This window comes from Dermochelys coriacea, chromosome 6 (genome assembly GCF_009764565.3).
Source record: "Dermochelys coriacea isolate rDerCor1 chromosome 6, rDerCor1.pri.v4, whole genome shotgun sequence".
NCBI lineage: Eukaryota > Metazoa > Chordata > Testudines > Dermochelyidae > Dermochelys > Dermochelys coriacea.
Window position 1 is genome coordinate 71,435,590 of NC_050073.1, and position 13,690 is coordinate 71,449,279.

The following is a 13,690-nucleotide window of genomic DNA, read 5'->3' on the forward strand; positions in this document are numbered from 1 at the left end:
AATGTACTACATTGCCATCCAATTTATAAGTGCTCAGCCATTTTGATTTTATGAATATTTCACCAGTGCAGTGTACAGCTATAGTAAGGCATATAACTATGCCATGCCAAGAGTCCTAAACTACTGTGAAACCAGAGATAACGCAACCAAGCACCACCCTTTATCTATGCCTAATTTGCATGCACCAATTTCATTGGTTGTATGAGAGAGACTGCACAGATGGTGGATTACTTGGACCACTTGTCACCCTTGTGTAACAGCACAGGGTTTCAGCTACTAGTCCATGATAATTTTCCTGCTCTACTGAACTCCCTGCCCAACATTTTCTGCACTCTTAGCTGAACTTATTTTAACTGATTAATTAGGTTTTTTTTTTTTTTTAGTGGAGATAACATAAGGCCTTTAGAGATTCACAGAGCAAAACAAATAAGATTAAAATATAAAAATATATGGAATGATTTAAATCAAGAAAGGGATTTACTTTGCAATTCTGGGAATATATATTCTATTATGCTAATATGTACCAAACCACATTTTCTAGATAGTAAGGAAAGACTTGACATGCTGATACATATGTTCTCATATGTCTATTTTAAAAGAGTTGCTTTTGGTATATGTGGGCTTTTACATGAGCTTTTACAGTAACTGCAGTTGTCTATTGTCAAACTAGCTCTGAATCTTTTAACTTAAAAAATACTTAAAAAAATTATTCCCTCCACCAAAGTGACAAGTTTTTTCAGGGAGATTCTAATGCACTTGTCCCCCTTTTCTTCCACATCGAGGCTACGTACATCTACTGCTGAAGTTGGTATAACTTACACTGCTCAGGGATGTGAATAAGCCCCCATCCCCACCTCCAAGCGACGTAAGTTACACTGACCTAAGAACCGGAATGGACCTAAGAGCCGGTGGTGTCGGCAGGCAGGCTGGAGTAATGTCAATGGGAGAGCTCTCTCCTGTCAGCTTAGAGCATCTGCACTAGCTGTCCTGCTGTAAAAAGAAAAGGAGTACTGGTGGCACCTTAGAGACTAACAAATTTATTAGAGCATAAGCTTTCGTGAGCTACAGCTCACTTCATCAGATGCATTTGGTGGAAAAAACAGAGGAGAGATTTATATACACACACACAGAGAACATGAAACAATGGGTTTATCATACACACAGTAAGGAGAGTGATCACTTAAGACAAGCCATCACCCACAGCAGGGGGGGGAAAAGGAGGAAAACCTTTCATGGTGACAAGCAAGGTAGGCTAATTCCAGCAGTTAACAAGAATATCAGAGGAACAGTGGGGGTGGGGTGGGAGGGAGAAATACCATGGGGAAATAGTTTTACTTTGTGTAATGACTCATCCATTCCCAGTCTCTATTCAAGCCTAAGTTAATTGTATCCAGTTTGCAAATTAATTCCAATTCAGCAGTCTCTCGTTGGAGTCTGTTTTTGAAGCTTTTTTGTTGAAGGATAGCCACTCTTGACCAGAGAGATTGAAGTGTTCTCCAACTGGTTTTTGAATGTTATAATTCTTGGCGTCTGATTTGTGTTCATTCATTCTTTTACGTAGAGACTGTCCAGTTTGGCCAATGTACATGGCAGAGGGGCATTGCTGGCACATGATGGCATATATCACATTGGTAGATGCGCAGGTGAACGAGCCTCTGATAGTGTGGCTGATGTGATTAGGCCCTATGATGGTGTCCCCTGAATAGATATGTGGACAGAGTTGGCAACGGGCTTTGTTGCAAGGATAGGTTCCTGGGTTAGTGGTTCTGTTGTGTGGTGTGTGGTTGCTGGTGAGTATTTGCTTCAGATTGGGGGGCTGTCTGTAAGCAAGGACTGGTCTGTCTCCCAAGATCTGTGAGAGTGATGGGTCGTCCTTCAGGATAGGTTGTAGATCCTTGATGATGCGTTGGAGAGGTTTTAGTTGGGGGCTGAAGGTGATGGCTAGTGGCATTCTGTTGTTTTCTTTGTTGGGCCTGTCCTGTAGTAGGTGACTTCTGGGTACTCTTCTGGCTCTGTCAATCTGTTTCTTCACTTCAGCAGGTGGGTATTGTAGTTGCAGGAATGCATGATAGAGATCTTGTAGGTGTTTGTCTCTGTCTGAGGGGTTGGAGCAAATGCGGTTATATCGTAGCGCTTGGCTGTAGACAATGGATCGAGTGGTATGATCTGGATGAAAGCTAGAGGCATGTAGGTAGGAATAGCGGTCAGTAGGTTTCCGATATAGGGTGGTGTTTATGTGACCATCGCATATTAGCACCGTAGTGTCCAGGAAGTGGATCTCTTGTGTGGACTGGTCCAGGCTGTGGTTGATGGTGGGATGGAAATGGTTGAAATCATGGTGGAATTCCTCAAGAGCTTCTTTTCCATGGGTCCAGATGATGAAGATGTCATCAATGTAGCGCAAGTAGAGTAGGGGCATTAGGGGACGAGAGCTGAGGAAGCGCTGTTCTAAGTCAGCCATAAAAATGTTGGCATACTGTGGGGCCATGCGGGTACCCATCGCAGTGCCGCTGATTTGAAGGTATACATTGTCACCAAATGTGAAATAGTTATGGGTCAGGACAAAGTCACAAAGTTCAGCCACCAGGTTAGCCGTGACAGTATCGGGGATACTGTTCCTGACGGCTTGTAGTCCATCTTTGTGTGGAATGTTGGTGTAGAGGGCTTCTACATCCATAGTGGCTAGGATGGTGTTTTTAGGAAGATCACCAATGGACTGTAGTTTCCTCAGGAAGTCAGTGGTGTCTCGAAGATAGCTGGGAGTGCTGGTAACGAAGGGCCTGAGGAGGGAGTCTACATAGCCAGACAATCCTGCTGTCAGGGTGCCAATGCCTGAGATGATGGGGCGTCCAGGATTTCCAGGTTTATGGATCTTGGGTAGCAGATAGAATACCCCAGGTCGGGGCTCCAGGGGCGTGTCTGTGCGGATTTGTTCTTGTGCTTTTTCAGGGAGTTTCTTGAGCAAATGCTGTAGTTTCTTTTGGTAACTCTCAGTGGGATCAGAGGGTAATGGCTTGTAGAAAGTGGTGTTGGAGAGCTGCCTAGTAGCCTCTTGTTCATACTCCGACCTATTCATGATGACGACAGCACCTCCTTTGTCAGCCTTTTTGATTATGATGTCAGAGTTGTTTCTGAGGCTGTGGATGGCACTGTGTTCTGCATGGCTGAGGTTATGGGGTAAGCGATGCTGTTTTTCCACAATTTCAGCTCGTGCACGTCGGCGGAAGCACCTATGTAGAAATCCAGGCTGCTGTTTCGACCTTCAGGAGGAGTCCACCCAGAATCCTTCTTTTTGTAGTGTTGGCAGGAAGGTCTCTGTGGGTTAATATGTTGGTCAGAGGTGTGTTGGAAATATTCCTTGAGTCTGAGACGTCGAAAATAGGATTCTAGGTCACCACAGAACTGTATCATGTTCGTGGGGGTGGAGGGGCAAAAGGAGAGGCCCCGAGATAGGACAGATTCTTCTGCTGGGCTAAGAGTATAGTTGGATAGATTAACAATATTGCTGGGTGGGTTACGGGAACCATTGTTGTAGCCCCTTGTGGCATATATAGTAGTTTAGATAGCTTAGTGTCCTTTTTCTTTTGTAGAGAAGCAAAGTGTGTTTTGTAAATGGCTTGTCTAGTTTTTGTAAAGTCCAGTCATCATCAAGGATCTACAACCTATCCTGAAGGACGACCCATCACTCGCACAGATCTTGGGAGACAGACCAGTCCTTGCTTACAGACAGCCCCCCAATCTGAAGCAAATACTCACCAGCAACCACACACCACACAAGAGAACCACTAACCCAGGAACCTATCCTTGCAACAAAGCCCGTTGCCAACTCTGTCCACATATCTATTCAGGGGATACCATCATAGGGCCTAATCACATCAGCCACACTATCAGAGGCTCGTTCACCTGCGCATCTACCAATGTGATATATGCCATCATGTGCCAGCAATGCCCCTCTGCCATGTACATTGGCCAAACTGGACAGTCTCTACGTAAAAGAATGAATGGACACAAATCAGACGTCAAGAATTATAACATTCAAAAACCAGTTGGAGAACACTTCAATCTCTCTGGTCACTCGATCACAGACCTAAGAGTGGCTATACTTCAACAAAAAAGCTTCAAAAACAGACTCCAACGAGAGACTGCTGAATTGGAATTAATTTGCAAACTGGATACAATTAACTTAGGCTTGAATAGAGACTGGGAATGGATGAGTCATTACACAAAGTAAAACTATTTCCCCATGGTATTTCTCCCTCCCACCCCACCCCCCACTGTTCCTCTGATATTCTTGTTAACTGCTGGAATTAGCCTACCTTGCTTGTCACCATGAAAGGTTTTCCTCCTTTTTCCCCCCCCTGCTGCTGGTGATGGCTTATCTTAAGTGATCACTCTCCTTACTGTGTGTATGATAAACCCATTGTTTCATGTTCTCTGTGTGTGTGTATATATAAATCTCTCCTCTGTTTTTTCCACCAAATGCATCCGATGAAGTGAGCTGTAACTCACGAAAGCTTATGCTCTAATAAATTTGTTAGTCTCTAAGGTGCCACAAGTACTCCTTTTCTTTTTGCGAATACAGACTAACACGGCTGCTACTCTGAAACCTGTCCTGCTGTAGGCTCTGTAGTGTAGCCATAGCCTAAGTCTATGCTGACTTCCTCAGTTCCTTAAGCACAACCATCAAGCTGCTGGCTAAGAAATAGTAGAAAAAGCAGGGACTAAAAGGAGGGCTCTGTTGCAGGGGACTGCATAATCTTCCAGTATTTTTTCCTTTTATCATCTTGCTTTATGAGCTTCACAGCCTTTCTTAACAGTAACATTTTTGTTATGTTAAAAGGGTTATCAAAGCCCTTATATGGATTTAAAAGATTATCAAAATAAACACTCAGCAGTTTGCTGACACTAGTTTACTATAAAACAGCCACTACAATCCTGCCTCTAAAGTGGCCAATTAAATTGCTTTATTAAACCAGTGTAGCTACATTGGTGCAAAAGGTTAGCAAGTAACAGATTGCTACTTTGCTGTGATGATCCCCAAGAGTAGGAATTTCCTTTCCCAGGACGCGTCTCAGCTCCTCCTTCACCACACTTAAACAATATAAAAAAAACATTTCTACTTACTTTTTTTAGTTGGACAGTTGGCTTTTTTGTTCATTTGTTTTGTTTTGTTACAAGTCTTGTCCCTTTAATATTAAACTTTTCCTCTTTCTAGTCAGGTGCCTCTCCCCCATTTATCTACAGGTGGGTTTTTTTTTATTATTTAGATTGCTGTTGGTTATGACTGTGCAGCAATGGTAACTGGCAACTCATAGGTGAGCTCTTTCGGCTATTGCACTATGTATTCTAAAAATTCACCTACGTACCGTAATTTCCCACACAGCTCAGTCAAAAGCCATTGATTGACCAGGCAAGTCATAGCAATTTTTTTTTTAAATTAAGGATGCCTTAACAGTTTGAAAACCAACTAAGATCCTATATAGAATTGAGAGAAGATTGGAATTTCTGTCCTGAAGGAAGTTCTGGTATTTCAACATTTGTTTTCATCCCAAAATGGGACAAACAGTCAAAATATCAAAAAAAATTGTGGAATTAAAAGATCTGGAAAATTTCAATTCAGATATGTCAAAATGTTTTGTTTTGAGTCGATTTGACATTAAACCACATCTGCCTAAGGTGCCATGGTGGTCATGGGAGTTGTAGTTTGAGTGCTTTATGGCCTCATTTCACACTATGAGACAGGCTTCCTGCTTGGAATACTATTTTGCTTTGTCTGCAAAATGTCAACTGGCTGACTATCTGAAGTTACTCAGAAGTTTGGAATGTCAGAAATAAATTGACACTGATGGATTAGCTGGCAGACTGCAAGAGAAATGGTCAAAGGTGCAACTTTTCACATGGATAGCATATATATTTTTCGAAAGCTGATGCTACCCCCAGTATGGCTGGCAGGTAGCATTCTAGGATTAATGTGACCATTTCACCACTAGAAAGAACTAAGTATATCGCATCAGCAATATAGTATGTTTTCACCATCACATTACAATTATACATTGGGATCTCCTACAAAGCACAATATTTTGAACATACCTAATCACTATACTAAAACTAAAAACTGTTTCCTAAAAACTAATGACACCAATAAAAAAAACCCATAATGCTGTTATTCCCCAAATAGAAAGCATAGGTATAAGAATATATCAATTTATAATATTTGTAGTTACTGAATCCATAATTGATGTTCAAACTGCTGAAAACTACATTAATGCAACATAAAAACTGCACAATTATAATCACTACCAGGAACACAATCCATGGCAATGTTAACTTGGTTAGATTGCACATCCTGTACTTTATTATTTGCATTTACGAAAATAAGCCTCATGCCATGTTTTTGAAGTTTTGCATTTTTTAAAAGCAAAACCAGAAAATCCTATGTATGTGCAATATAGCCACGTTAATTTTGTGGATGGAACTTTGATTTGCCACAAATTTCTCTGATGCAGGCTTTTTTACCTGGTATTAGCCACATATCTGAACAAAACAAAACAACAAAAGTACAGGCTTGATAATTATCTAACACATTTTACCAGAAGAAATATTTGACAGGAATATCTGGTTTTAAACATATATTTTAAATTTGAATGATATTGTTCATCTTAAAAGGATTTGTTGTTTTTGCAAAAACAACAAACAAAGCAGTAATGTCTATTTTACCCATTTTAACAAAAATTAAAAATGAAATGGCAACCTGGGCATGAGATGGTTGAGTTCAGGATCCTGACACAGGGAAGAAAGGAGAACAGCAGAACATGGACCCTGGACTTCAGAAAGGCAGACTTTGATTCCCTCCGGGAACTGATGGGCAGGATCCCCTGGGAGGCTAATATGAGGGGGAAAGGAGTCAGGAGAGCTGGCTGTATTTTAAAGAAGCCTTATTGAGGGTGCAGACCAAACCATCCCAATGTGCAGAAAGAATACCAAATATGGCAGGCGACCAGCTTGGCTTAACAGAGAAATCTTCGGTGAGCTTAAACACAAAAAAGAAGCTTACAAGAAGTGGAAACTTGGACAGATGACCAGAGAGGAGTATAAAGGTATTGCTTGAGCATGCAGGGATGTAATCAGGAAAGCCAAAGCACAACTGGAGTTGCAGCTAGCAAGGAATGTGAAAGGTAACAAGAATGGTTTCTACAGGTATGTTAGGAACAAGGAGGAGGACAGGGAAAGTGTGGGACCATTACTGAATGGGGGAAGTGACAGATGATGTGGATAAAGCTGAAGTACACAATGCTTTTTTTGCCTCACTCTTCACAGACAAGGTCAGCTCCCTGACTGCTGCACTGGGCAGAACAGTATGGGGAGGAGGTGAGCAGCCCTCAGTGGTGAAAGAACAGGTTAAGGACTATTTAGAAAAGCTGGACATGCACAAGTCCATGGAGCCGAATCTAATGCATCCAAGGGTGCTGAGGGAGTTGGCTGATGTGATTGCAGAGCCATTGGCCATTATCTATGAAAACTCCTGGCGATTGGGGGAAGTCCCAGACAACTGGAAAAAGGCAAATATAGTGCCCATCTTTTAAAAAGGGAAGAAGGATAATCCGGGGAACTACAGACCTGTCAGCCTCACCTCAGTCCCTGGAAAAATTATGGAACAGGTCCTCAAGGAATCCATTTTGAAGCATTTGGAGGAGAGGAAGGTGATCAGGAACAGTCAACATGGATTCACCAAGGGCAAGTCATGCCTGACCAATCTGATTGCTTTCTATGATGAGATAACTGGCACTGTGGATATGGGGAAAGTAGTGGATGTGATATACCTTGATTTTAGCAAAGCTTTTGATACGGTCTCCGACAGTATTCTTGCCAGCAAGTTAAAAGAGTATGGATTGCATGAATGGACTATAAGGTGGATAGAAAGCTGGCCAGATCGTCGGGCTTAATGGCTAGTGATCAACGGCTCAAAGTCTAGTTGGCAGCCAGTATCAAGCGGAGTGCCCCAGGGGTTGGTCCTGGGGCCAGTTTTGTTCAACATCTTCATTAATGATCTGGATGATGGGATGGATTGCATCCTCAGCAAGTGCGTGGATGACACTAAGCTGCGGGGAGAGGTAGATATGCTGGAGGATAGGGATAGGGTCCAGAGTGACCTAGACAAATTGGAGGATTGGGCCAAAAGAAATCCGATGAGGTTCAACAAAGATAAGCGGAGAGTCCTGCACTTAGGATGGAAGAATCCCATGCACTGCTACAGGCTGGAGATCCACTGGCTAAGCGGCAGTTCTACAGAAAAGGAACTGGGGATTACAGTGGACGAGAAGCTGGATACGAGTCAACAGTGTGCCCTTGTTGCCAAGAAGGCCAATGGCATATTGGGCTGATTAGTAGGAGAATTGCCAGCAGATTGAGGGAAGTGATTATTCCCCTCTATTCGGCACTGGTGAGGCCACACCTGGAGTATTGTGTCCAGTTTTCGGCCCTCCACTACAGAAAGGATGTGGACAAATTGGAGAGAGTCCAGCAGAGGGCAACAAAAACTATTGGGGGCTGGGGCACGTGACTTACGAGGCGAGGCTGAGGGAACTGAGCTTATTACGAGGCTGAGGGAACTGAACTTAGTCTCCAGAAGAGTGAGGGGGGGATTTGATAGCAGCCTTCAACTACCTGAAGGGGGGTTCCAAAGAGGATGGAGCTTGGGTGTTCTCAGTGGTGGCAGATGACAGAGCAAGGAGCAATGGTCTCAAGTTGCAGTGAGGGAGGTCTAGGTTAGATATTAGGAAAAACTATTTCACTAGGAGCGTGGTGAAGCACTGGAGTGAGTAACCTAGGGACGTGGTTGAATCTCCATCCTTAGAGGTTTTTAAGACCCGGCTTGCAAAGCCCTGGCTGGGATGATTTAGTTGGGGTTGGTCCCGCTTTGAGCAGGGGGTTGGCCTAGATGACCTCTTGAGGTCTCTTCCAACCCTAATCTTCTATGATTCTGTGAGCTTGGAATTTTAAAGTCAATATGAAATAGTAAGTTTCACTAACTGTGCTGCAAGACCAAGCTGCCTCGCTGACCTATAAGGAATTTTAAATGGGATGTGGAAAAGAAAAACAGTGGGTTTGTAACTTTTTTTATTTTACTCTTTCTGATTTATAAAGAAGAAACAAAATCTTGAAAGAATTCATACGCACATTAGAAATTCAAGATTTGTCTACCATATTTCCACCTGAAGTCTCCATGGATGACTAGAGAACTAGTTTAACATCACCAGTAAACGAAGTGAAATCTGAAGAACTGGGAGAAGGGGTTTTTAGTCAGTCAGGTAGTTTTAAACTAGTTGTTTTTGTTAATACCTGTTTAATTCAAAGGTGGTGGCAAACATCTGGGAAAAAAAATGTCCTAGTTAAAAATACAAATTTTATCATCCCTGTAATTAAGGGCTAAGATATTCCAGTCCTCTGGTTATCCAAGTAGAGGAGAGATTTGTTTTTCCTCAAATTTTAGCAAAATACAAGTAGGGGGAAAAACAACAACAAAACACACAAACATATAACCAAAAACAACAAAATAAAACAGCAAACAGCTCATCTCCACACCTTTCAGGCGCTCTGAAGACATCATAAAGAAGTAAAAAAAAAATGACAGTACCAATTCCCCGTTACAAATTCTTTAAGTGGTTTGGAAAACTACAAGTTGCCATCACAATTTCATTAGCAGAGATACAAATGAGAGGTCTACAAGGGACTGTTACAAGTGCACAATTAAATTTCTTCTACTCAGCCCCTATCCATCCAGCCATACATCATCTGTTTGGCTAGGGGATTCCTTTAAATAGGGGTGACAAGGAGAGTCATCATGGAAAAAATAGTTATGTTCTGCATTTTTGGCAAAAATAGCATCAAGCTATATAGCAACTTACTTTTGGCCTAACTTGAGTGAGAGCACATTTTGTTGCCACAACAAAAGCTTTATTTTTCCACTGGCTCATCAAACCACATACTAATGTGTCTTTATTAATTTGGGCTATTCTATGTTATATATATTTGACCATTAATTATGAACCCTGATATAAAAACCAATATGTTAACAGCACAAATCTTCATAAATTTTACAATACTATTGTATTTTAAATTCCTTAAAATATCTTGCTTATTATAAAACAAATCTTTGAGCCGGCTGTTCCAAACAGTTTGCACAATTAAAGAAAATTATGATTCAAATGAAACTTCTTACCTGAATCAGCTCAGAAATGTAGGCCAAACCCTTTGAAAACGAACAAAGGCCAAGTTCTGCTCTTTACGACAAACACTGTGGAGCTGCAGGTCAGGATCCTCAGCCCCAAGCAGCCCGGGTGCCCATGCAATAGGTTTTGGCCACTACCTCAGGATATGGAGGAGAACGGTGGGTGTGGCTGCTGCTCCCCACTACACAGGGTTTTGGTTCACTGGCTTCACACTGTATGGAAACCCACCCTCCATGCCCACAGCCCACCTTTCTAGGATGAGCTGCACAGAACTCCACGGGACACAGGAAAAGTCCACCTGCATGGAGTCTCTTGTTTTTATCTTCCATGTCACTGCAGAAAGTTTTAAGCTGTTTTGGGCCATATGTGCCCGTGTAGAGAACACCACAATTCGGTCCTACAGAATGAATTTGCTTCACACAAAAACACTGTAACAAATATACAGCCAACCGGTTAAATAGAATCAGTAAATTGTGGGGAACTATGCATGTTTAGTGGTTACATGTAGCATGACAGGCACATCACATTGGGACAGGATCTTGCGAGAAACTCCCTTTTTCAGCCATTGTAGGGGAGGTATCACCAAGACAACATTACTTGGTGTCCAAAGCAGGTGCACACAAACCTCCACATTCTCCTCGTCAATGCAATCTATAGATTAGCACCACAGTTAGCCTCAAAAGAGAGGGTAATTACAAAAGGGAGGCTAGATTTAGGGATTTAAATGAAGGAACAATAAAGGCCCAGTCTGGAGAACTGCATAGTATACGACTTTTGCAAGTCCTACATTTGCATACACATAAAACAATTGTCCACAGCCTAAGGGCTACAAGAGAATGAAAAGAAACATAATATAATGCAACGTAGGAAATAACTACCTTCAATGCTCTGTGGACCCACTAGATTCATAGCCTGGTGTGCTGGATATTCTACTCGGGGTCTGGCAATGCCCAGTTGTTCCATAACCCCATGAAGGAGTCTTTGAATATCTGCTTCGGAAACTCTATCTGGGGTCCTAGGATTGTGACTGGAAGCCAACGCCAATCCAAATGCTAGCAAAAATACGATGTTATAAAGCAACGTAGTTGTCATTCTGGTGGCCATTTTTAACTGTGAAAATAAAATACATTAAATAGATGATAAATGATAAAGTAAGTAAAATATTGGATGCATATCTCAAAGAACTTGTCGGGTAAGCTTCCATTATCAGCTAAAAGAATTTTTCAAACAGGGAGGTGAAATTTTGGGGGAGAAAATTGTGGGAGTCAGTAAACTGTTAATTTTTGCAAAAAGAAAAGGAGTACTTGTGGCACCTTAGAGACTTGTGCCACAAGTACTCCTTTTCTTTTTGTGAATACAGACTAACACGGCTGCTACTCTGAAACCTGTTAATTTTTGCACAGCATTGATTCATAGCATTTATTAATTACCTTTTTGCCAGGATAAAACAAAATGGACCCACTGATTCACTTTGGAAAACTGAAGGGTTAAAAATTAGCTAGATACAGTTATAATGCATGGTTCTTCCTTCTCCCCTGTTTTAATTTAGTGTTTTAAAGTATGTCATAAAGCTACAGTGGGAATACTAGGAATTGCTTTGTTTTGTGCTGTGCTCTTCAAACTTTACTCTTCCACTTGCTCTAAGAAATGAAATTAGTTTTTGGGGGTTTTTTTAATCATTTTGATCTCCATCGCAGATTGACAACCCATCACACACGGTCCCTCTCTCTCATTTCTCCCCATCTAGAACAAACAGGTTTCATTTATTCCACTAGACTACGTTTCACCAAATGGCCGCCCTGCCGGCATGAGACAGGCACAGAATCCAGTCATGACCACTTGTCATTCTCTTTATGAGGCTACGTTTTAAACAACCCGTTTGTCCTTTTTGGTCAGCTGCTGTCGCAGGAAAATGGATTTATTCGCATATTTTGGTTATGCTCATGAAAGTCTACATTATTCACTTGCCCGGCTTTTCCAAGCCAGAGACTTAAAGATCTGTTTCTCCCTTTATGGCATTTTTCCTTAATATAATAATGGTACAGTAAAGTGACCTTGAGCCCTGAGGTAATGGCAAAAAAAAAAAAAAAAAAAAAAAAATCCCATCTAAAAAAGCTGGGGAGGGAGGGAGAGGGAGAGATCTTGCTCCCTGTGTGTGGCTGCAGAATGCCCCACATCGCTGCTCTGTCACTTGATCTCCAGGAGAGCTTCACCCCCAGCCCCCCCCCCGCACTCACTAGCAACAACCTGGGGCATCTGAAAGAAAAATGGATCCTTTCAGGCTACTAGACAGATAAATCTGCCTTCCTCCTGTGTGTGTGCGTGACCGTGTCACGCAGCCCCGTGCCCCTCCTCTCCGGCCCCGAAATGCCCCCCGGCATCCTCGCGAAGGACTCCCTGTATGCGGCGCGAACCCCCTCCGCAGGGCTGAGCGGCAGCGGGGTAGAAAACACCTGCCCCTCCCCCCCGCAAGCCCCCGGGGAGGCCGCCCCGGCCGAGGCGCGCGGCACTCACCACGCGGGCGCGGCTCTCGCTGGGCAGACGTGGGGTGGCCGCGGCGGACTGAAGCGCCGAGCAGAAGGAGGCGCCGGCCTGTGCTGTGGCCATTCCTGCGCAGTCCCCGCCCCCCGCCTTGCCTTGCCCTGCCCCGCCCCGCCCCGCCCCTGCGGCAGGTGCTGGGGGGAAGGTTGTCAGGTCAGCCGCGTCCCTTTCAGCGAGAAGCTGCCGCGCCGCCTGGGCGCCCAGCCCCCTCGACCTCCCGCAGTTACCGACCCACCACGTTTCAGAGTAGCATGACCAGTCACAATGCAAGATACTGGCAGCAGCCTGATTACTACAATTCCGGGCTTTTAAGACCTTCACGGTTATTGAAACTCTTCAACTTCAGGTTTCAGAGGAGCAGCCGTGTTCGGCTGTAGTCGCAAAAAAGAACAGGCGGACTTGGGGCACCTTGGAGGCTAACAAATTTATCCGAGCACAAGCTTTCGTGAGCTGCAGCTCACGAAAGCTTGTGCTCGGATAAATTTGTTAGCCTCCAAGGTGCCCCAAGTCCGCCTGTTCTTTTTTTACCCAACACGGTGAAGTGTGCATATGGTTCCTACATACACCCCCACCCAGGCTGCGCTTTCGCACGCAGGGGCTGCATAGTGCAAACATAACACAACCCCGTAGGCGAAAATCTGAACAAACCAGACGGGGTGGGGGGGGTTAAAGGGCAGCTTTTTGCTCTCTCTAAGACTGAAAGGGACACCCATAAAGCTCCTGGACGATTGGGCAGGCCATGTTCAACCGCTATTCAAGTTGTTTTAAATGGAAAGACCATGCTGCTGACAAATCGGTTAGGCAATCAGCAACAGCGAGTGCCTCAAGGGAAAACAGCCAGGACATGTAGGTGGAAGAAGCCGGGGTCAGAGACACCCTAAAAAACTCCTTCTAAACAGATCTAACTGTAATGGTAAAGC

At 43.4% G+C, this 13,690-nt stretch overlaps 1 protein-coding gene across 1 annotated transcript in view; it reads right to left on the reverse strand.

Annotated features, from left to right (window-relative positions):
- The window catches only part of LOC119857438 (neuroendocrine protein 7B2), an 84,475-nt gene that overhangs the window by 38,717 nt on the left and 32,068 nt on the right, over positions 1-13,690 (reverse strand). Inside the window, exons 1-2 of the mRNA XM_038406379.2 lie at positions 12,744-12,882; positions 11,108-11,339 (exon numbers count right to left, since the gene is read on the reverse strand). Coding sequence (XP_038262307.1) covers positions 11,108-11,339; positions 12,744-12,836 — 325 coding nt within the window. The 5' untranslated portion in view covers positions 12,837-12,882. Of the gene's footprint in view, positions 1-11,107; positions 11,340-12,743 lie in introns of the transcript that reaches the window.